This window comes from Scyliorhinus torazame, chromosome 14 (genome assembly GCF_047496885.1).
Source record: "Scyliorhinus torazame isolate Kashiwa2021f chromosome 14, sScyTor2.1, whole genome shotgun sequence".
NCBI lineage: Eukaryota > Metazoa > Chordata > Chondrichthyes > Carcharhiniformes > Scyliorhinidae > Scyliorhinus > Scyliorhinus torazame.
In genome coordinates this window covers 58,920,803-58,945,363 of record NC_092720.1, presented here as the reverse complement: position 1 = coordinate 58,945,363, position 24,561 = coordinate 58,920,803, and the positions used below count along the sequence as shown (strand labels likewise).

At 44.4% G+C, this 24,561-nt stretch overlaps 1 protein-coding gene across 3 annotated transcripts in view; it reads left to right on the top strand.

The window, feature by feature from the left end:
• clcn2c (chloride channel 2c) overlaps nt 1-24,561 on the top strand; it is an 870,815-nt gene that overhangs the window by 419,495 nt on the left and 426,759 nt on the right. For all 3 annotated transcript variants that reach the window (XM_072474258.1, XM_072474257.1, XM_072474259.1), the window contains one exon: nt 2,208-2,336. In XM_072474258.1, the coding sequence (XP_072330359.1) occupies nt 2,208-2,336 (129 nt within the window). The remainder of the gene's footprint in view (nt 1-2,207; nt 2,337-24,561) is intronic.

Here is a 24,561-nt window from a genome sequence, read left to right as displayed (position 1 = left end):
CAAAGGGTAGGCCAAGTGGGCCTGCGTGAAACAAACATGGTGTGAAAATGGAGTCATGTAGCTGGAAGTAGAGCTGAGGCATGATCCATGACTAATTAAGGTTAAACTTGACTTGTTTTTACATTCAAAGCCCTTATTTTCAGAGCTAAGTATCCCAAGTCCTGTCTTTACCACCATCTCAATTCGGCATGGCACCTTGAAGGATTTGTGGATCTGCTCTCCATATCGTCTGTTCTTACACACCGATAAACAGTATCATTTAAATTATACTGGCTCTATCCAAGTTGCTTCTTCCAAAATGCATTGATTCATACTTAATCTGCATTACATTGCATCTGCCATGTACCTTCCAGTCTGTAAGAGTGCTGCTGAGGAGTAAAATGATGTCAAGGCTTTTAAGAGGATTCAGAGGAGTTTTACCCAGGTGATAGCAGGAATGAAGGACTCTCGCTATGTGTGGAAATTAAAGTTAAGCCTGTTCTCATTAAAGCAGAGAAATATAGGTGTTCAAGCAAGGTGATAAAGCAAGTAAGAAGGAGATTTACACTGGAATTGATAAAAGTTAACTTTCTATGTTTAGTTTAGTTCATATTTACTGTGCAAATACCTCAACTGCATGCCTTTCTATGCATTGCAATGTGGAGGCAGACAGCAAGGTGCTGTGGTGTAACTTGAAGGACAACCTTTGAATTTGTGAGTTCATGGCACATCGGCCCCTTGTTTGAAATTTCTGAACCGTCTATACATAGATAATGGTGAGCACCATTAACCCCATTGTTATTTTGGTAGCTAATTATGGCTCATTGTGTTTGTTTAAAAGTTAAATCAGTCGAATGGCCTCCTTCTGCACTGTATGGTCTATGTTCAAGCATAACCTTCATCGAGCGTAACCTCTGTTGTGGGATAGTGATACTTGGTTAAATGAGCCAGGTTATTGCAAATGTAGATGTAAGGATTTCAATTCATAAATTCACAGAATGTCTGGGATTAAATTCTCAGTAAAAAGATTCAGACACAGTAAAATGCAATTGGTGTTCCAGCAACTATCTTTATTTTCAAATTAAAAATACCTGTAGATTTCCAAGTTGAATGAAGCTGGCCGTGAGCAGTTTACTCCTATTCTCTCTCGAGTTTACAAGAATGGGAGGAGATCTAATTGAGGTATATAAGATGATAAAAGGTATTGACAAAGTAGATGTGGAGCAGATGCTTCCTCTTGAGGGGCAATCTAGAACGAGAGTTTATAGCATTAATCAGGGGTAGCAGATTTGAAACAGATACGGAGAAATTCTCTTGTGAATCTGTGGAATTTGCTATCCCAGAGTACGGTAGATACTGGGACACTGAGTAAATTTAAGGAAGAGATAGACAGATATTTCATCAGTGATGGGTTGAAGGGTTATGGAGAACGGGGAGGAAAGTGGAGTTGAGGTTGAGGGGAGATAATCCATGATCGTATTGAATGGCGGAGTGGGCTTGAGGGGCCGAATTGCCTCCTCCTGCTCCTAGTTGTTATGTTCTTACGTTTTTGAAAAGATTAAATTAAAGTGGGCTTCAAAATGCTGGAAACTGCACCCAAAGTGTCAAAAACTACATTTTGTGGGAATGGAAGTGATTATTTTTTGTTTATTCTTTGATGTGAGTGTCGCTGGCGACGCCAGCATTTGTTGCCCATCCCTAATTGCCCTTGAACTGGGTGATACACTCGGCCACTTCAGAGGGCAGTTTAGAGTTAATCACATTACTGTGAGACTGAAGTCACCTGTGGGCCACATAGGTAAGGATGGCAGATTTCCTTTCATAAAGGGCATCAAAGAACCAGGCTGATTTTTACGACAATCGACAATGGATTCATGGTCACCATTACTGAGAGTAGCTTTCAATTGCAGATTTTTAAATTTTTTAACTATTTAATTCTGTCCATTAGAAATGTGTGCGTAAATTTATATTGAGAATTGAATGATTGGCCACTTAATACAATGAAAATGAGACTGTTTGCATAAATATTTGCGGAAAGATGACATTGAACAACGTCTTTGAGCATGCCAGACAGGGTGGGCAAAACAGCAATTTGCAATTTTTAATGAAACCTTCAAACTTTATGAATAGTGTATATCGCGGTATATTAAAAAGAGTAATGTGAACAGATTAATTCAGAACTTCCTGGACTTCAGTTTAACATTAATTATGATTGCTTGTTTCCACAGCTCAGAAATGGATGTACGGTGGCCTGGAGCACAATGTCTTTCTGCAGTACTTGGCCTGGGTCACTTACCCTGTTGTTCTTATAACCTTCTCAGCAGGATTTGTCCAGATCATTGCTCCTCAGGCTGTAGGTATGTGGCACTTTTCATAATATAGAAAATCTAAAATGTGTTATGAAGCAGCTATGAAAAGTAACATAGCATATTAACCAGTTCTGTGTTGTGATTTGTTTTTGTCAATAATTTATATTGCTGAAAAGGAAGATATGTTGCCAAAGCTTTTCATCTTGCACTCATTGTGAAAATGCAGGAATGCCAAATTTCAAACAATAATAACAATTTAGACTACAGAAGAAAAGCGACACTGATTAGTTGGCAAGTCAACCCTAGTTAATGCACTGCTATGAAGAAAGCAATGGGGAACTATATGCTCCCATGCTCCTGGGAAATTCAACAAGGCTTGAATATTTTCCTTTTGCTTGCAGAGAACAGGGACTGGATTCGCCACTGGCGGGATCCTCCGTGTCACCAGTAGCGCACTCATGCCCGTCGATTTCCCGATGGCATGGGGGTGCCCACAATGGGAATCCCCATTGGCTGGCTGCCGGGACGGAGATCCCGCTACCGGGACCGGCATTTTGGGGGGGGGGGGTGTACCAGAAAACAGATGCAGCGGGATGGAGAATCTCACCCTAGGTCTCTGTGTACGAATGTGTGTCACTTTTAGCAAGCATAAATAAGCTCAACTGATTATCTTAACTTGACTGTTAGTGTAGCTAGTGGAGCTGCACTCAGGATTGCTTGGCATGTGCTGCCCTTTTGTAGAATCACATCTAGCAGTCAATGTTTTGTCCAAATTAAGATGTTAATTGATGGATAAATATCAGCCAAGGTACCAGGTATAACCACCTGCTCTTCTTCGAAAGAGTGCCACAAGACATTTTACATCCACCCAAGCAGACAGGTGGCTTTATGCTCATTCATTTGGATTAATCTTCGCCCAGTGTTTGCTGTAGTACTAATGATGTGATTGTTGGTGCTTGCAGGATAAAACTGACAGCAGCTTCTTGTGTCCCGCATGTGCAGTTAAACGTGAAAATCCAATGTTGGAGGCACCTTTACACTTCATTGTTGGACCCTTTGCAGATGGAGCCTGCACAGTGTTCACAGTAATGATCTGAATTTTGGCTAATTTGTCATTATTCTCTCACTAAAGGCAAATTAAAAAGTTAGACCTTGATCATTCAGGAGTAACTTGAGTTTTACCAGCGCAACAAGTGATGAGTACTGCTGAACAACCTCTTTGACCTTGAAAAAATAATTTCAGAAATAGAAAAATCTCATTCTGGCAGCAGGAAGTTAATTTTGCAATTTTAAATTATTATTTAGCTTTTACTTTTCTCTTTTATATCTCTGCCTTAATCCCATGCCAGCATTCAGATCTTTATATGGCAACGTGTACCATGATTTAAAGATAATTTATATTTCTTGTTCTTTTTAACTTCAAGTTGGGTAGTCTCATTTCAGAATTGTTTAATCTGATTGGGTTGACAAGCTTTCTTGCTCACAGTTACCAGATTTCCCCTGTGGAGGGCACCACATTAAATCAGAGTCATGGGGCGGGATTCTCCACTCCAATGCCGAAGTGGCCGCGCCGTTGTGAACGGTGTCGAGGTTCACGATGGCGCGGAACGGACCCGGTCCCGACCGATTCAGGCCCTGACAATGGGCCAGTATCGGGGCCGCGTCATCTACACGCGCAAGGCCTTGTCGCCCGCGTAAAAGCGGCGCCGCATAGATGACGCGGCCGGCGCCGCATATCGGACGTCATCCGCGTCCGGATGACGTTGGCCGGCGCCAACCCGCGCATGCGTGGTTGGCGTTCTGTCTAAATCCGCCCCGCAAGAAGATGGGGGACGGATCTTGCGGGGCCGTGGAAGGAAGGAGGTCCTCCTTCAGAGAGGACGGCCCGACGATCGGTGGGCACCGATCGCGGGCCACCCCATATTGCAGGTGAAGCCCGGTGCAGGATCCCCCCTCGCCCCCCCCACAGGCCGACCCCCAGCGTTCACGCACCACCCACGACTGCAGCGACCAGGTGTGGACGGCACCGGGGGGAACCCGCCGTTTTGGCCTGGCCGCTTGGCCCATCCGGGCCTCAATAGCGGGGGTGCCGGGGAATCGCCATTTTGGGTGTCTCCGGCGATTCTCCGGCCTGCGGCCCGCGAAACTCGATTGGGCCATTCCCGCCGCTTGGGAGAATCGCGGGAGGGCGCCGGACTGGCGTCCCGGGGAATTTTGGCGGCCCAGGTGATTCTCCCAACCGGCGTGGGAGTGGAGAATCGCGCCCATGAAAAGTCAAAATGTCCACTGAAAAGCCCACAGAAATTGCCTGGGCAGCTGTTCACAAGGTGAACAGCAAATGCCATTCCTTTGATGCATACAACAAAACATGAGCCTAAACCAGTCCCATGCATATAGTTATGAAAACATAAACACAGCTCCCTCTGTTTCACTGCGTCTGCTATCTCTGCACAATCATCCATTATAAATAATATCCCAAACACTTCCTTGATGTTGGCCCAATGCTGAGGTTGATTCACAAATAGTATTATGGTCCATAGTTAGACTGAGAACTGCTACTGTTCCCCTCTGTCCCCAAAAAAACGTTTTACACCTTGCCTCAAATAGAAATTAATGCACAATGCAGAGTAACTAGTCTTGCAAACTCCGTGGAAATCATAAGAATAATTTGATATTCAAATCTTACATTGAAGGCCAAAACTTCTTTGTTAAACTTGTGTACATATCTCCCCCTGAGTACACCAAAATATTAGCCAACGAAAAGGTCACCTTCATATTGATCGGTACGGCAGTCCCCCTCATCCTCGCATCAAAGCTCGAGTGGAATACTTGTCTGGCCACCTTTTCCGCAGCCTTGTCTGGTCTGGAACCCTCAGATGTGTCTCCTGCAGGTAAACCAAATCCGCCTTCAAACTCTTTAGATGGGCAAATACCGGGCAATACCTTTTAACTGGCCCATTTAACCCCCTCACGTTCCATGTAACCAACCTGATTTGGAGGCTCTGCATTTCCCCTCTGCCATGTATGCCATATCCCACCCAGGAGGAAGTCCGCCACGGCCCCAAAACATTACAGCTCGAGGCCTACCCAAGATGACCGCCATCACCCCCTTCAGACCAGGACATAAACAAAGAAACTCTCATCGTCAGCAATCTACCCCTTCCCCCAACCCCTCCCTGTCCATGCTGCATCTCCCTGCCCCCCGGGCACCAGACAAACAATCTAACATGCCTCCCACCAGCCTAAACAAAGAAAACCCAGCCAACCTTGACTTGTTACCTTAACAAACAAAATAAATACCGCCCCCCCCCCCCCCCCCCCCCCCCCCCGCCTCCCTTACCGGGTAACCAGCCACAGGTCTCTCCCCCACTCTGCTTCCGTCCAGTAGGATAGCTGCTAGCAGGGTGACCACCACATGAGAGAAATCAAAGTCATACACAATAGATCAGCAATGGTCCCTCTACCCGAACCCATCTTTAATATAAAACATTTCAAGAAAGAAAAAGCAACACAGAAACCCACACCCAATCCCTCTCCCCCAAACATTCCAACCAATACAGTAAAAAAAAAAGCAATTGAACCACAAATCCTGAAATAAAAGTCAAAGAAATAGCAAAACACATTAAACAAAAACAACAATCAGGTGTAATCAACAAAGTCATTCAATTCTTCCCCAGTCTATGCTTCTGTACAAAGTCATTCGCCTCCTCCGGCATGTCGAAATAATATCCCGATCTTTGAACGTGACCCGAAGGTGAGTAGGGGTCCATCACTCCAAAATACACTTTGCTCTTGTAAACTTTGCCTTGTTAAACCAGCACGCCCTTTTGCCAGTTCCTCCCTGATGTCCTGATAAATTCCGACGGAATGGCCCTCCCATTTACATTGTCAAGTGTCCTTCACCCACCTCCAGATCCTCTCCTTATCCAAGTTTCTGTGAAGTCGGACTGTGATTGCCCGTTGCGGCTCCCCAGACCTTGGCTTCTATCTCAATGACTGGTGGGTCTGGTCCACTTCGGGGGGGGTTGCGAAGACCCTCTCCCCATCAGCTGCTCAAACATCTTTGCCACATACTCCATGGCACTCGTACCTTTTATGTCCTCCGGCAGCCCGATGATCCTCAAATTCTGAAGTCTGGAGCCACCTTCCAGGTCAGCAGTCTTGGCCTTCAATATCTTCAGCCTCTCCGCCAACATCGCCACCTCTGCATTCAAAGAGGCAATCCGATTACTATGCTCCATACCATCTCCTCTACCTTCTGAACCCTCGAGTCCTGTACCTCCAGCCGTGGTTCCACCCTGTCAAAAGTTCACAAATGGATGCCACCGCTACCTCATTCACCTTCGCCAGGTCATTAGAGACCATTTGTTTTAGTTTCTTAAACTCCTCCATTAGGAATTCCACCAGCGTCTCAGTTGCCCACTACGAGGGCAACAAAGACATGGCCGCCATTTCTTCACTTGTGACACGAGGGCCTTCCAAGTCAGATGAGGACCCCTTATTTGATTTGTTCCTCGTATTATAACCTCCAGACATCACACATGGGAGGAGGAACCAAAGCTTTCAACTTACACCACTTTTGTCTCCAAACAACACCCGTTAATAGGCAAAAAGAGCCAAAAACGAATCCCCAAGCAGGAGCCATATTATGTGCCACCGTTCACCTCATGGCCGCCACCGGAAATCAACTTGTAAATAAAGTTAGTTTGTTTAACTTAAAAAAAAGTCTCCAGGAGTACATCCTCACAGGCAGATGTAATAACATTCTGATATAAGGCTAAATTGGTTTTCATATGCTGCCATGTTCAAATATACTTACAAATAGAGGTTTGTGAAGCTGAGAATTGATGTAATAATTATATTAATCACTACATTTTGACATGAATTTGTGGGAAATGGGTTTGCATCATGGTTAGACGCTGTGAAAAGAAGTGGTGCCACTTCCAGAAGAAAGGAGGGAAAACTGGAGATAGAATCAACTCTTCTACATCTTTTAGTACTGATTTGCTGAGCGCAATTTGCATGACCCAGCAATGGATTGACTAGCCATTTTCATGAAGGAGACGGCATATGCAAGTAAAAGCAGTGTAAATTAATTTCCATGTTTCCGTTGGGCCATCATTGGTCTGGTTAAGGACTGTTAGTTTCACTGGGTAGAGAATCAGAATTCTAAAACCAGTGTTCTGAACACTTCATAGATCGCTGCCTGTTCTAGACCGGTATACTGGTCACCTAAATAAAAGCCCATTCAAAAATTGTACAAGGCGGGTCCGGGCAACAAGTTGATACTATTAAAATTAAATCTGTCTTGCTTCTGCCCATTCAGGCTGAAAAAAGGAGACATGTGGGACAAAAGCTGCAACTTATATTTTTCTTGAACAAAAAAGAATGCTTTCTCTGGTAAAAGATCAAATGGAATTGGTTCAAGTATTTTAACAATTTTATATATATCCGAGAATACCATGTAACCTTCCACCTTTTGATTGTTTAATTACAAATTCAACTCACCCGTTCTGCTCAATTCCAGCTCTGAATCAGGCAGAGTTTGTAATATTTCCTGGAAGGTGGGAATCAGGTAGGAATGTCCTGTTTGGGCAGTGCCACGTCTTCCTAGCAGCCAGCCCAATCCCATTTGTTGAAGGTGGGGAACAGGCAGCCTACTTTCACGGAGCAGAGAGGTGCACATCTTAGATAAAAACACATGGCTGGTTCTGAAAATTGCAAGTTGACGTGGCACCAAATGGCATTTGTGCGAAATGTATTTCAGTCATATGAAGTCGAACCCACCGCATTACTAGGGCAAGCTGATTGCTTTTTAAAACAGTGATTCATGCATAATCGCACATGGAGATTTCTTAAGAGTATTGTCAAAGAGTATAGGGCTAGGTTTTTGTTGTAGAGTATCTAATTCCATTATAACTGTTTGGACCCAAACTTTGACTTTGTTTTAATCATGTCAGATGAAAGACCACCATCCTCCTGACTGATTTATTGCTTCCTGTCTGTCCAGCATACCCTGTCTTACCATTCCATTCCTCTTTGCCCACTTCTCCCATCACTAGAATTACATAGGAATTTTACAATACTTTGTCCCATATAGTCCATACATCACAAACCCACCTACTACCTAAAAGTTTGATTAACATTGCGAGAAAAAAATACTTTAAAAAAAAAAAAATGGTGAACTACTGACCGCGATTCTCTCAAAATGGAACAAAGCCCTCCAGCGAGCGCCTTTAGCCACGTGTTTCCCGGCACACAGTGCTGAGAAACACATGGCTATTCAACGCGACTGAATGGGGAACGCGCAGACGAGGACACACAACCCCATTTTGTACAGTGGGACGCTCTGCTCGCCGGAACACTGCCCAGTGTAGAGAGAGATCAGTCGCTATTTTTAAATGGTGCCCTGATCTCCGCGGTCTCCGAAACGATCCCCTACATCTACACCGGGCACCCCGGCCCGATCGCGTGCAACAAATACCAGCATGGCACCTTGGCAGTATTAACCTGGCCTCCTGGTAGTTCCCATGACAGCTGGCAGTGCCAGTCCAAAATCCAGGTGGTACTGCCAAGGTGTCAGTCTGGCACTACCAGGATTCCAGACTGGCACTGCCAGGATGCCCAGGTGGCACCAGCAGTATCAGGGCACTACCCTGCCCAAAGAGCATGCGGTTGGGGGCCTCCAATCCACCGGGGGACTCCCGTGAGCGCCGTTTCGGTCTGGTCCGTTTGTGGGGACCAGTGCTGAATGGCGCTAGCCTGAAGTCTCCGAGAAGAAGGGGATGAATCCCAAAGCCTCGGGTACCTTGGAATCTGCACATGAATTAGGCTTGTTGCCTCACTCTATTATGCAGATTTGCAAAATGTCTTTGAATCTCGCAAGGTAATGCATGCCGGGTAGATCCCGGAAGCAGGGTCTCCTGGCTTTCACCGGCAAGCTGGTTTCCCAGCCTAGCGTAGCCGTTGGATCATGGCCATAGTAAAAGGACAGGACTTCATTTACCAACTCTCCTCCCTTTATCTTGGCTAAATGGTCTATGTTCTATAAATAACTTGTTCAATAACAAATCCACTACTTCTTTGAGAACCCTGCCATTTAAGCAGCACTCAAAATCATTACATTTCAACTTAAAAGAATGGTGTGTTTTTTTCTTTGAAGGTAATTAATTGTTCTATCCTTACATACCTGTGCAATCTACCTACCACACCCATTGTTTGAGGATCAGTAGACCCTCCTCCAGGCTTCCACCAGCCATGATCTGATTGTTAGTGTCTGTAAGAATGGCCAAGAGTGACAATCTGCCACTTCATATAGGAAAACACCAGGACTCCGCAATAGGCAGCTTTCAACAGCACAGCTGTATGCAAAAGGTCGATGCACTATATTGGCCATTGTGCCACTTTTGAGGCTGGGTGAATTGTGAATGAAATTGTGTGTCTCTTCATTAAATCTTAATCTCGCTCCAGATAAGTGTAAATGTTTAAAACAAATTGTAAAGTATTATTCCCATTTGACTGTCCTCCCTGGGTATGGCTTCTGTTCTCCTCGGTAGGCAGTGGAGTGAGGAAATAATTGTTTTGTATTTGTTGCAGCAAGTTAATGAAGCAAAGCTGTTTGTAAACACAAAGACATGAATGCCAATTATGCTTCTGACACATAGCACAAGAACATTGCAAATTATTATTGGGTATTGAGCTCAAGATATTTTCCTGGAATGTTTCCATTTTTGCTGTACTTTGTTGGTTCATTAATCTCAAATGCATAGCCATATTGTTTACTTTCCATTGTGACAGTGCATGACTGATGAGGAGTGGCAGCCCAGGGTCTTGCACAAATAATGTATTATTGATCCAATTTGGTAAATAAATGAAAATTGAATCTTAATAATGCATTTGATGTGGCTGGTACTGAATGTTCCATTAAGCAAGTGGTTAGATTAAGAGAGGTTCTGCGTCACAATCTACATTAACAAAACGTGTTGTCTATAAATTCCAAGTCTGTTGAATAGTCTGCTACTGAAAATTAACTGTTATATGAAGTGATGGGAACACACCATGTGCCAATACATTTAATTAGATAACTGCAAATTGAAAAAGCGATCTTGCAAATGCTGGAAATCTGAATTAAAAGATGAAAATAAACAGCATTTCAGTTAGCATCTGTTGGGGGAAGACAGTTATGATGTATACCCTTCATTACAGTTAATGAGGGGTGCCCACTCATAATGTCATAACCTATATTTTCTCTTTACAGATGCTAACAGACCTAATTACATGTTGCTCAATTTTGCTTTTGTATTTGTTTGTTGTGCTGGCTTAATTTTGATAAGAGTATGGTTATAGTGGAATGTCTTTTGGTACATGGTTACAAGGGTATTTAGTGCAGTTGGGGTTCCGTCATCTTTAATATACTGAACAGGGCAGAGGCATAACAAGACTTTCTGACTGGTATAGTTACAATGTCTGGGTAAATTGGAAAATTGCTTATTTAATGAAAGCATACAAAGTGAAATTTGGTGCTCGAAAGTAATCATGTAGCACGGTAGCCTTGTGGATAGCACAATTGCTTCACAGCTACAGGGTCCCAGGTTCGATTCCAGCTTGGGTCACTGTCTGTGCGGAGTCTGCACATCCTCCCCGTGTGTGCGTGGGTTTCCTCCGGGTGCTCCGGTTTCCTCCCACAGTCCAAAGATGTGCAGGTTAGGTGGATTGGCCATGATAAATTGCCTTTAGTGTCCAAAATTGCCCTTAGTGTTGGGTGGGGTTACTGGGTTATGGGGATAGGGTGGTGGTGTTGACCTTGGCTAGGGTGCTCTTTCCAAGAGCCGGTGCAGACTCGATGGGCCGAATGGCCTCCTTCTGCACTATAAATTCTATGAAAAAATGTCTGTTCCGTGCAGTTTTAATTTGTTCATATCCAGATACTAGTTAACCTAAATTGTCACGGGAAAATTGTCAGATTTGAATGCATCACCATTTAAAGCCGCCTAAATTTGCGTTTGTAAAGATTTTGTGTTGGTAAACTGCATTTGACATAATACAAACCAATGGTTCACTTCTTAATGTCCAGTTGTGTCAGTTAAGATCCATTTTGAGATATTTAATGAGCAGATTATTTCCTAATAATCAACTGTATGTTATTTTTCAAAAATCTCTTGCTGAGCATGATTTTGCTACATATTTAAACAATATACAGTGCATCGCCCATTAGATCTGCCATGATGTTAACTGACTGCAAAAAGAATGGGGAAAATTCATCTCTTTGGGGCTGTTTTTCTATGGGGCATTAGTTTCATCCCCTCTCTTCCATCCACCCCATCCCCTACACATTCTCCTAGATCAGGACTCATTATAGATGTGAAACAGGATCCCAGTAAGAGCGTGGTTGCACTAGGAAGAGGCAGTAAGTGGGAGAAAAAAAAAGAAAAATCAACTGGAAACCTGGGCTTCACTCCCACAACACCTTATATATGTAGTGGTGGGGAAAGAGGAAGCTGTCCTGGTTAGAGCTCGGGGAGGAAAATCTTAGTTGAGGTGGTGCAGTGTTGATAGGCCTTGTCAGCTAAATTTTGTCACATTCTCTGCTGTGAACCACCTATTTTGGGCAGGATTACTCAGAACAATTTCTCCCATTAGACTCAAAGCTGCATGAAATCACCCTGTGAAATTCAGCAAATCTTAAGAATAAAGATTCTGCGATTATCACAGCCAAATACAAATTCTTCTCACACGCATTATAGTTTAAGAAATTCTTAGGTATGGTTGTCATGACAGTTTACTCATCCATATTATATATGGAGCCCTAAAAATAACATTTATAATATAACAAACAAATTCAACAATTCAGATGAGATCATGTCTTGCTATTTGAACATCCTGCCTTGTAATTGTCTCTAGTTGCCTTTCTCATACACAGTCACCAATTGCACCTAACCAGACTCTTATACTGCCCACATAAACTTAATTTAGTCTTATGCTGTAAAGCCTCTCCCATTGTCTCAATTGCAACAGAGTTTTAAATGCATTTTTCCCTACACTCCCTTAAAACAATATTACAGAGAAATGGGTAGCTGTGGCCATGTCCTGTGGCTTTACATTTTTTCTCCAATGTTTACATCACACTTAGCTGTCATCTTTGCCTTGCCTTGTGGCCTAAGAGAATCCGTCATTCAGCAGTCAGACATAGCTCTGCACAATATACCTGTGACAGCTTAGCGCAGCTATGTCCTCACTCACTCAGTTACAGGACATTCCTATCAATTGGCATTAACCTTTATCGGGAATGTCACTATTCTTTCCTCCTATCTTGATGCTGAGCTTTGCTGCATTTTTCTACATTGAAAGTGCTAAAGAAATGTAGATTAGATTAGATTTAGATTATCATGCGTACTGAGGTACAGTGAAAAGTATTATTTTGCGAACAGTCCAGGCAGATCGCTTCATACATGAAAACATAGAACATACGCTAAGTACACAATGTAAATACATAAACGTAGACATCGGGTGAAGCATATGGAATAGTGCTACAACTGTAGCGAAGGTGCGTAGAAAGAACAGTCCAGTCCATAAAAGGGCCATTCAGGAATCTGATAACAGCGTGGCAGAAGCTGATTTTGAATCTTAATGGTGCGTGTTCTGAAACTTTTGTATCTTCTGCCCAATGGAAAAGGTTGGAAGAAAGAATAGCCCGGATGGGAGGGGTCTTTGATTATGCTGCCCACTTTTCCAAGGCAGCGGGAGGTGTAGACAGAGTCAATGGGTGGGACACGGATCCGCGTGATGGACTGGGCTGTGTTCACGACTCTACAGTTTCCTGCGGTCTTGGGACGAGCAGTTGCTATACCAGGCTGTGATGCAGCCAGATAGGATGTTTTCTATGGTGCATCTGTAAAAATTGGTAAGAGTCATTGTGGACATGTCAAATTTCCTTAATTTCCTGAGGAAGTATAGGTGCTGTTGCGCCTATTGTTGTATATTTACCCTAACCAGTGAATTACTTCTGAAGTTTTCAAAATTACCGTTCTTATGATGACGTATGCATCAGCCAAATGTACCAAGCAAGGTACCCAAAAATGAGATGAACAACTAGTTAATCTGGCTTCCTTGTGTTGTTGGCTACGAAAGAAATGTTGGAAAGGACGGTGAGAGAACAATCTGTTCTTTTAATAGTGCCATGGCAAGCTTCACATCGGGGATGTGATATTATCTGAAATCTGTTGGAGTGTGAACATTTTCAAAGACATTCTTGGAACACAGATAGTTCAAAAAAGAGAGAGCATGATAATGTCTCCTGTGATACAAACTTTCACAAGGCCTCCGAGAATGGCACGATCTAGAAGTTAAGATTTCTGTAGAAGTCAACAAGTCAAATATTGATTGAGCTGGTTTTGAAATATCATAAATACATATTCATGGTTGAATTGCTGGATGGTAAAAGAAGGCTCAAAGAACAAGGAAAATCAGCAGATGCCAGAGCCAGATTTTCACATCTGCCATTATGTCACCAATCATCTCTTCAGGGTCTGGAACCCTTCCTCACATCCATCTCACATAGTAACAACTCCACTTTGCCAGCATCAAAGGTTTAGGGTATTTTTTGCACTCCAATCACTTGCCCGCCAACTGTCTCATCTTTATTTTGCCAGCCACTATTTTTGCCAAGTCTGAAAGAAGGTGGTTCAGTTCACTGATGTCATTCTCCCTGTGATAAAATATGCTTAATGATAATGTCCATTTTGTCTTCTTCAGGAGGTAAGGTGAGTCCCACTTGGACAGCAAGACAGTGAATGTTCACAACAGTTTTATTACAACATTGTGGCTATACTCTTTTACATGTTACCATTACTTTGGTAAAGTCCCAGTTCCAAGTCCCACTGCGTGGCAGGCAGATGTCGGGCTCACTTGAACAATGCCTGGGGCTGCCTCCAGAGTTGGGATGGAGGGTGCCCTAGTGAGACGGAGGGGGGGGGGGGGGGGCTCTGCAGGTGGACCTTCCAGATTCTGGTCCACCTCCCAGCTCAGGATGTTCCTGGAGATCCATCTTCATTCTCAGGTGGGTCAGTGATGTTGGGTGCCTTTTCAATATGGCACCCAGACATGACGGCGGACTATGTGCCTTTCAAGACTAATCCTCACTGAATACAGTGTAAAACACCTAGGTGCATAATTAATGAGGTCGGGACCGGATGATTTGGCATATTTTCCCATCAGTTTCCACAGCGGGAAACATTTCACGTTCCCTACCCCACCACAGCACTTAGTTTCAAAATGGGAGAAAATATTGTCTAAATGCCAGGGAATGCTAGGTCAAAACACCTTTGTGGAAGTTTTAGGCTGAATGTTTTATAGCAAATAATGAGTTATAAGCTCATAAAAAAAATCCTAATTAGGACTTTAATTAAGAAGTTAATTTTCCATATTAGCCATGCATCCGTGCAATAATATTGTATGTAGATAATTGGAGAATTTTGCAATAAAGGGGGGTTAGAATTAGAATTGATAATCAAAGCTGCTTCAACTTCACCCTCTGAGAAGTAATGAGATTTGCAAAACATAGTCTGAGATAATGACAGGCAATGGATTATCCTAACCACATAATTTATTTTAATTGAAAGTAATTTCACATGAGCAAATAAATTATATAGCATTTTACCAGCATCCTTCAGAACTATATCTAGTTGCAGAAAGGTTGTTAAAGAGAGTGCACAGATTTAAGGTAATTGGTAATCCGGCTAGCTGAGAAATCTTTAATACTGAGCTGTTATGATCTGAAAATGTAGTGAAAACAGATTCAAAATAACTTTTGTAAGCGGATGAATAAATATTTGAATGGGAAAATATTGGCTGGTGTATGTGGAAAGGGAATGAAACTAATTGAATAGCTCTTTCAAAGAATCAGCACAGGTACAATGACCAAATGCTTCTTCCTGTGTTCTATGATTCTAAAGGGTGTTTCTTTTTAATACCAATAGTGCTTTAACGTTAATGCAACTATTGTTTACTTCAATGTCCGCTTGGATCAATGGCAGTATAATTGAGTCTTTCAGATTGTGAATTAAACCTCCATTGTAGGACTTGAACATATCGTCTAGCCTAACACATGAAATGAAATGAAATGAAAATCACTTATTGTCACAAGTTGGCTTCAAATGAAGTTACTGTGAAAAGCCCCTAGTCGCCACATTCCGGCGCCTGTTCGGGAGGCTGGTATGGGAATTGAACCGTGTTGCTGGCCTGCCTTGGTTTGCTTTCAAAGCCAGCGATTTAGCCCTGTGCTAAACCAGCCCATTAATGCAGCACTGAGGGAGTTCTGCGTTATATAGGTACCATCTTTCATATGTGATGCTAAAATAAAACCTTATTTGTTCAGGTGGGTGTGTGAGTCTGCAGTATTTGAAGTCGAGCAGGGGTATTCTCCCAAAATCCAAGCCAACATTTATGTCTTGAGCGCCAACAATGAAACAGATTAACGGATATTTATCTCCTCACTGTTTGTGGAGCCTTGCTATGTACAATATTGTCTGCAGTATATGCATATCTAACAATAGTGACTATACTTTAAAAGTGATGTGTTAGCTTAGAAGGAGGGGATCCCCTGAGAATGTGCAAGTCTTTTCATGTAACCTGGCTGTTTAAACAAAATATGATTGGGCCATTGTTAGGGTGAAATTGGTCTGTGCCTTTGAAGTTCACAGAATTTCATACGCTTTTTGGATATCTGGGGCGAAATTCTCCTAACCGCCCCGCCACATTTCTGCCCCGACCCGCCGGCGGGAGTCTCCGTAACACCGGCCGGTCAATGGGGTTTCCCATTGTGGGGCAGCCCCACGCCGTCGGGAAACCCCCGGGCGCCGGCAAAACGGAGACTCCCGCCGGCGGAGAATGACGCCCCTGTTTCCTAGTGTCACTGTCATCTTTACTTGGTTTGAAATTAAACAACTTTGCAATATTTTCCAAGTCAATCAACTGTGAAAATGGGTGCAATGAAAAATCAGCTGTCAGATCACCCAGAACATGTTTTGTGTTGATGGTGTGGTCCAATTTGACCCCCTATCTGTTTTATTGTTTGGGTGCGATACAGATTTGATGTGTTATCCAAGTTTGTATGTCAAAATTAGTGCCTGGTGTAGAGAAATTTTCGAACCAGTTAACTTTGATAAAATATACATCAAACCCCTGCCTTTTTTTCCAGCAAAGATATTTCTGTCCAAAGTTGGGGTTTGTGTTCTTCATTTTTCACACCCATAATGAAAATTTAAATAACATGAAAAACTACTGTTTTTAAAGAGCCTCCCAAGGCATAGAGTGGTGAGAGAAAAGGTTGGATACTAAACTAAAGGAGAGATAAGGAAGACCAACAAAATTTAGTCAGAGATGTGGATTTGAAGAGGGTCTTAAGAAGAGGGTGTTAGATGTAAAGGGGAGTGGGAAAGAGATTTCAAATGTGTGGCCTCGGCAGCAAAATGTGTACTCCCCAAAGGTGGGGCCTGAATCAGAGGAAGAGAGAATTAGATGTATTTATAGGGAGGCATTGGGAGACCTTACAATGATGTAGATTAGTTATAACAAAGGTGATGGATGAGTGGAACTTTGTTATTGGGTAGGCTGTGGACAGCAACGTTTTAGATGAGCTGAGCTTTATGGTGGTAGATTAAGGGAATCCAGCCAAATGAAAATTTGAATAGTTGAGTCACAAGGTTACGTGGGCATAGATGAGGGATTCAGAGGAGGATGGGCTGAGATAGAGATGGCAGCATGCAATATTAGGGATGGAAGTAGGTAGTCTTTGTGTTAGGGTGTGGGTTCAGAATTGGAGATTTGGTAATTTAGGTCATGAATAGTCTGGTTCTTTTTTTTTCTTTTATAAAAATAAATTTAGAGTACCCAATTCGGGGGGGGGGGGGGCGGGGGGAGGTTGGGGATTATTTCAGGGGCCTCGGAGATCAGGACGCCATTTACAAATGGTGTCCCAATCTCTCTCTACAATGAAGAGTTTAGGCGAGCGGAGCACCCCACTGCACAAAACGGGACTGGGTGGGGTCTCGGCAAGTGCTGGGAAACATGTGGCCAAACCCGCTCGCAAGGGGACTTTGTTCCATTTTGGGAGAATCGCGCCCCTAGTTTTGATGATTAGGGCTCCCAGCATCCTCTGCTGGAAAGTCAATCGGAGGACACTAAAGTTTTCTACACAACAGCAGGTTTCCTAATGCAGGCAAAATGCTCACCGTGTGGAAAGCGGCCCTTAACTCACATGTAAGTAGCTTAATTGGCCAGTTAGTGGCCTCACCACTAAATTCCACTGCTGGCAATGTGCTTTGGCAGCAGAAAAATGTCAGGCCTTTCCTTCCCATATTGCCCGCCTTCTCCATTCCCTGCCTGTCTCCAATGGCCTGAGGAAGTTAAGTTTGTGAGGGAAAATGGAGCTAGATGCTGTCAGTGTACATGTGATGTCACCAAGGGGCAGCATGTAAATGAGGAAAGGATAGATCCTGGGACAGGAATCCCAAAGTGATGATGAAGACTGGGAATCAAACTTTTGGGGAGATGCTTAAGCCATGATTCGTTAAGTAGAACCAAGTGAGGGTAATCTTCTTGAGTTCGGCAGTGGAGGAGAGGCAGAGCAAGTGGTCAACCATGTTATAGAATGGAATGACATGAGGATTAGCAGGGGTAATTCAGCATGGCTACAACGAGAGAAAATACATTTGTGATGTTAGGGGTACAGCTTAATAAACTTGGTTTAATGAGGTTTGTGACTAAGACTTTACCCCCTTTTGTAAGGGCCACGAAGAATCCAGCACGAGTTTTAAGGATACAAAGTAATAACATTTATTTACTATAACATATATACATAACAGTAGCAGTAACTTCCCTTGCTACATACTCCTTCCTGCTGGTTCCTGAACTGGCCAGCTTTATTTATACTAGGAGTTTCTCCGCCCCCCCTCATTGGGGAAGCTCATACTCCCACAGGATTGTGGGATAGTCATTAGTCCCCAGCCAATGGTAAGTAGGCAGGTTATAACACCCCCCTTTACCTGAAAACCTCTCTTGACAAAAAGGCTGTTTCCATTATGCTGGAACTCCTGTTGCCGAGCAGGGACTCGGCACCCATTCCGTTTGCTGGTAATCGTGCGTTTACTCCCATCACTGACATTGTTGTGTACCCATGATCTGCCTCCCTCTCCCTTCGTCACTCCATCCCGCTTACTGCTCCCTTCTGCTTGAATAGTAAGCAGGTGGAAGTGACGAAGCAAAAGGCAAAGAGAGTGTGGGGGGTGGCAGACGGAGGAGTGAGTGGAAGTGTACGGCAAGAGGGAGTCACCAGTGAAGTGAGTGTGGAGGGAGCAAGGACTGTTCTTTTTTTCTCTATCTTTGTTTGAACTATGCCGTCTTTGATTCAGATGGCTGCCTTGGGAGGTTGCTGTCAGTGGTATCTGTGCAGTTAGTGTGGCGTCGCAAACGCAGCCTTTCCATTAACACATCGGTCTTCTATAATCCAAAATATGCCTTTCTTGTGCTATATCTGAGGGAGCATGCCCAGAAATCACAACTCCTAATAATGATATATGGTATTTGGAGATCGCATCAAAGGCCTACATTTTCTTTGTGCCTTTGAAAGATGAAAAATACTCTGCTGTCAGATTAATATAGGATGAAGTCATAACATTATTCCCAACATGAAACAAGAAAAGATCATCACAATTTTTTGACAGTTTATTCTTTCTGGCTTTAATGAAAGTTATATAAATGTCTCCCTTTGCTATAGGAAAATAAAATCCTATGTGCAGTAACTGAATCACCCACATCCCGGCATCAGACACTAACTCAGTTAATAGCTGTATGAAGTTTCCCCCTCCTTCCCTGTTTCATGCTTCCTGGGTATACCTCGTTCATTATCATTCTTGAATCAATTTATTGGAGCTAATTTTGACTTTGTACAATAGTATATAACAGGTAGCAGTAAATCAGCCACTTGGTTTAAATGTCCCTCAAGTTTTGTTGCCATTAAAATTAATGGTCTGCTAAAGGCACATATCCCTGCTGCCATACTGGGAAAGGTTATGCAAATATTTATCGGTTCAACAGTTAGAATAATTTTTTTTTAAAAACTAATACTGTGGTAATTTACAGGGCCAAATATATATATATATATATATATATATTTTAATGCAGGCTGAAGACATTTATCGCCCACTAAAAATGACCTTTTCCAAAGCAGTGCTAACATGTGCACCATCTTTCAACTGGGTTTTTGATTGGTTTCCCCATTGCTCTTTTAATCATAGTTGTTGATTTTGGAATGAATGCTGCAACTCCAATGGAGAACAAATATTAGCTGAATGAGAAACCGCTCTTACTCTGCCCTTTCTGAACATCTTTCTTCTGGATTCCACTTGGCTTGCAGACCATTTGCAATGAGTACATAATTTTTACTGTTAGACTCCAATAATTTCTGCGTATATTCTACCTGATCATTATACTGTTGGGTGCCTTGCCTGTTGCACCTCGGCTCAAAAGATATATTGCATAATTTTGAAATATGAATGGATTAAACCGTTACTAAGTCATTAACTGCCAATATAAAATAAGACAATTCTCATTCCCTATTCAGGAGTCGGTACTGGAATCTTGAGGTGGCATAGTAGAGTGGTTAAATTACCCGTCTCTTGTGTTCTCTATTTGCAAGGACAATAATGTCCATGCTAATTGAACCATAGAATTCCCACAGTGCAGAAGGAGGCCATTTGGTCCATCGAGTCTGCATTAACTCTCTGAAAGAGCACTCCACCTAGGCCGATTCCTGCCATATCCCCGTATCCTCATAACCCCGTATCCTCATAACCCCACCTAACTTGCACATCTTTGGGCACTAAGGGGCAATTTAGCATGGCCAATCCACCTAACCTGCACTACTTTGAACTGTGGGAGGAAAGCAGAGCACCCACATAGACATGGGGGAGAAAGTGCAAACTTCACACAGACAGTAACCCAAGGTCAGAATTGAACCCGGGTCCCTGGCGCTGTGAGGCAGCCGTGTTAACCACTGTGCCACCGTGCCGCCCTGGGTAGTTCAAACTTTTTAACCTATGCGATACAGTTGGTAAATAGGAAATAGATGTCGTAGGCCAGAATGCATTGTATCTTTTGATCCAAATATTGCGGTTGATGCCATAAATACATAGGTGGACACTAATCAATGAAGTGATTACAGTAATTCAGAGTTGAGCCTATCATCATCAAACCCCCACTGCAGTTGGCAAGGCTCAGCCGGCTTGCTACACATTCCTTCGTTGAGTTTGTTTTGTTAAAAACTGGATGGTGTGTGCTGGTGAAAATGGATACCTATTTTGCAGGAAATAAATGATATCTGTACTTTAAAGTACATTTAAAAGCATTTAAAAAGTATTAATGTGCAACAAGTATCACCCATTGTAAATGTTTATGGACTTCCGGTGGCGGCCATGGAGGAGTAGGTCGCACATTTGACAGCTTCCGCCTGTGACGGATTTTTGGACCTTTTTCCCCCGTTTTTCCCCAGATTTTATGGGATAAATCGGTGAAGAGTGAGACGGTGATGAGAAATCCCCCTCCAGTGTATGGAGAATTGGACTAGAAGTGGCCACGTGAGAAAACAAAGTCCTATAAGGAAGACGCGAGCAGAGCTGGGAACACGGGAAAGCATGATGGGGAGACGGCACAGTGGTCAACGGAGCAGTGGGTGACGTTTTTCGAAGATTTTTTCATCAAGCTGAAGAAGGACACACTGGACCCGATTAAGGCTTCGATTGAACAAGTTGTGCAGAATCAAGAGACCCACTGAAGAGCGATCCAGGAGGTGGAGAAAAAGATGTCCGAGCACGAGGAATACATAACCGTGCTGGAGACCAAGGTGGAGATGATGAATGACCAGCAGAAAAGAATGCAGGAGAAGCTGGAGGACAGTCCAGGAGGCAGAATCTTAGAATTGTCTGCCTCTCTGAAGGCAGTGAGAGATCTGATACGAGGGCTTATTGTCATGATATACATCTATGTATATAATGGAGTGCAGACAGGCAGTGATTGACACACAGGATGACCAGTAAGTACACAGAACAGAGCAGCCAATCACCGGACCGGACACGACCACTATAATGCCAGAGGGTACCAGTTTTCCCGCTCTCTCGGGACCCAGCCTCTGTGACAGTCAGAGTTAGTGAGCTGGCCAGTGCAAACACCATGTGGTAGCTAGTAAGTCTGGTTAGGCTAGTATCAGGTCTCCAGTCAAGTCAGCATAGTGTCAACCCACAGTTGAACATGTATAATAGTTTAGATGTTAAATAAAATCATGTTGCATTTATCAAGTGTTGGAGGCCTGTCTCTCGCTACACTGCATCAAGTGCAGTCCACATCGACCCAGCCTACCCAACACATCATGGTACCAGTGATTGATGCTGAAAATTGATGGACCTACCTTGAGTGAATCAGCGTTGACCAGCAAACAGACGGACCTACCTTGAGTGAATGAGCGTTGACCAGAAAATATCCATCCGGTGACATGGAAAACGTCCGCCCTCCTCCGCAGCTCCGCATCGCCGGCAACCTCGGTGCAAATTGGAAGATCTTCAAACAAAAGTTCCAACTCTACCTAGAAGCCACCGATTTCGAGGCTGCATCGGACGCCAGGAAAATCGCACTATTCCTCTCCACAGCCGGGGACCACGCCATCCACATCTACAACTCCCTTAAATTCACTGAAGGCGAAGACAAGACGAAATTTAAAACAGTCCTACTGAAGTTTGACCGCACTGCGCATGCGCGAGGGTGCACGGAACGCGCTGATGTTCGCGTCATGACGTGTCCGAAATGTGGCTCTGCCCATTTAAAGCACGACGGTGTCTACAGTGTGGCAAGCTTGGCCACTACGCAGCCCTTTGCAGATCTGCTCCACTGCCCAGCATCCAGCGATCCCAGCTGCGGCGCAGAAGCGTCCGTTCAATACAGCAGGCCATGCCAGACTCCGACCCCGACAGCCCAACAGATCCTGATGCTGCATGCCTCAAATCTCCATACCGGGCATCATTACGAAGCATGCGCTGCCTTTCTCCAAGACAGCGAAGCACCTCCCGATCCTCGGCGTGGACCCCGACGACGAGTGATCTGCTGTCCTCACAGTCAACAAGGCTCGCATCCGGTTCAAACTGGACACCGGCGCATCGGCGAACCTCATCTCCAAATCCGATCTCCGCGTCAGACCAAGCATTCTTCCACTGGCCTGCAAGCTCCTTGACTACAATGGCAATGCCATAGCTCATGCCAACTCGGAGTTTCCAATAAGTCTTTTAAAGCGACACTGCGATTTGAGATCGTGGGACCTGCCAGAGCATCCCTGCTCAGTGCTGGGGCCTGCAAACTCCCGAATTTGGTTCAGCGAGTCCACACCATGTCATCCTCACAGACGACGGCCTCACCTGATGAGAACTTCCAGGCTGAAATAGATGACATCATCACGCAGTACCAGCGTGTTCGACGGAATGGGCACACTCCCATACTGATACAAAATCCTGCTCAAACCAAACGCCACCCCTGTGATCAACGCACCATGTCGGGTGCTGGCACCCCTCAAGGACCGCCTCAAGCAGCAGTTACAGGACCTCCAGGACCAGGGCATCATATCAAGGGTCACAGAACCCACGGACTGGGTCAGCTCCATGGTCTGCGTCAAGAAGCCGTCAGGGGAGCTTTGAATCTGCATCGACCCCAAGGATTTAAACCGCAACATCATGGGAGAACATTACCCGATATCAAAACGAGAAGAGTTGACCAGCGAGATGGCTCATGCCAAACTCTTTCCGAAGCTGGATGCCTCCAAGGGTTTCTGGCAAATACAGCTGGATGCATCCAGTCGCAAGCTGTGCACATTCAATACCCCGTTCGGTCGCTACTGCTACAACCGGATGCCTTTTGGCATAATCTCTGCCTCAGAGGTATTTCACCGCATCATGGAACAGATGATGGAGGATATCGAGGGGGTGCGCGTGTATGTTGACGATGTCATAATCTGGTCCACAACTCCTCAAGAACACATCGATCGCCTCAAGCAGGTATTCCACAGAATCCATGAGCATGGCCTCCAACTCAACAGAGCCAAGTGCTTGTTCGGTCAATCCGAAATCGAATTCCTTGGTGACCACATCTCGCAGCAAGGCGTGCGGCCAGATGCTGACAAGGTCTCGGCGATCAACGCCATGAAGACCCCAGAGGACAAGACGGTTCTCCGCTTTCTAGGGATGGTCAACTTCCTCGGGAAGTTCATTCCCAACATGGCGGCACACACCACAGCCCTCCGCCATCTCGTCAAAAAGTCGACGGAATTCCAGTGGCTGCCCGCTCATAAGAACGAATGGCGTGAGCTGAGGGAAAAACTCACCACAGCCCCGGTTCTGGCGTTCTTCGACCCTACCAAAGAGACGAAAATATCCACTGACGCGAGCCAGGACGGTATTGGGGCGGTGCTCCTCCAACGGGATGACTCCTCCTCATGGGCCCCAGTTGCGTATGTCTCCAGAGCCATGACAGCCACTGAGCAATGGTACGCTCAGATTGAGAAGGAATGACTGGGCCTCCTAACGGGAATCGACAAATTTGACGACTGTGTATGGCCTCCCAAAATTCACGGTTGAGACAGACCACAGGCCATTAGTCCACATAATCCAGAAGGATTTGAATGACATGACGCCTCGGTTACAACAAATCCTTCTCAAGCTATGCCGCTATGACTTTGAACTTGTCTACACGCCAGGCAAAGAACTCATTGTTGCAGATGCCCTTTCCAGGTCTATCACCACACCGTGTGAACAAACTGACTTTGTCTGCCAAATCGATGCGCTGGTGCAATTGTGTGCCTCCAACCTTCCGGCCACTGATGAGAGGGTCATCCAAATTCGTGAGGAAATGGCCAAGGATCTTCTACTACAGCGTGTGATGCAGCACCTCACGAATGGCTGGCAGAAGGGACAGTGTTCCCAGTTTTACAACTTTAAGGATGACCTGACGGTGGTGGACGGCATCCTCATGACGCTCGATAGGATTGTGATTCCGCAGAGCATGCGAGCTATGGTGCTTGGCCAACTCCATGAGGGTCACCTGTGGGTCGAGAAATGTCGACGCAGCGCTCGAGAGGCAGTCTACTGGCAGGGCATCAGCCAGGATGTTGCCAACACGGTCCTGAACTGCCCCACATGTCAGAAATTTCAGCCAGCTCAACCCAAAGAAACTCTGCAGCAACATG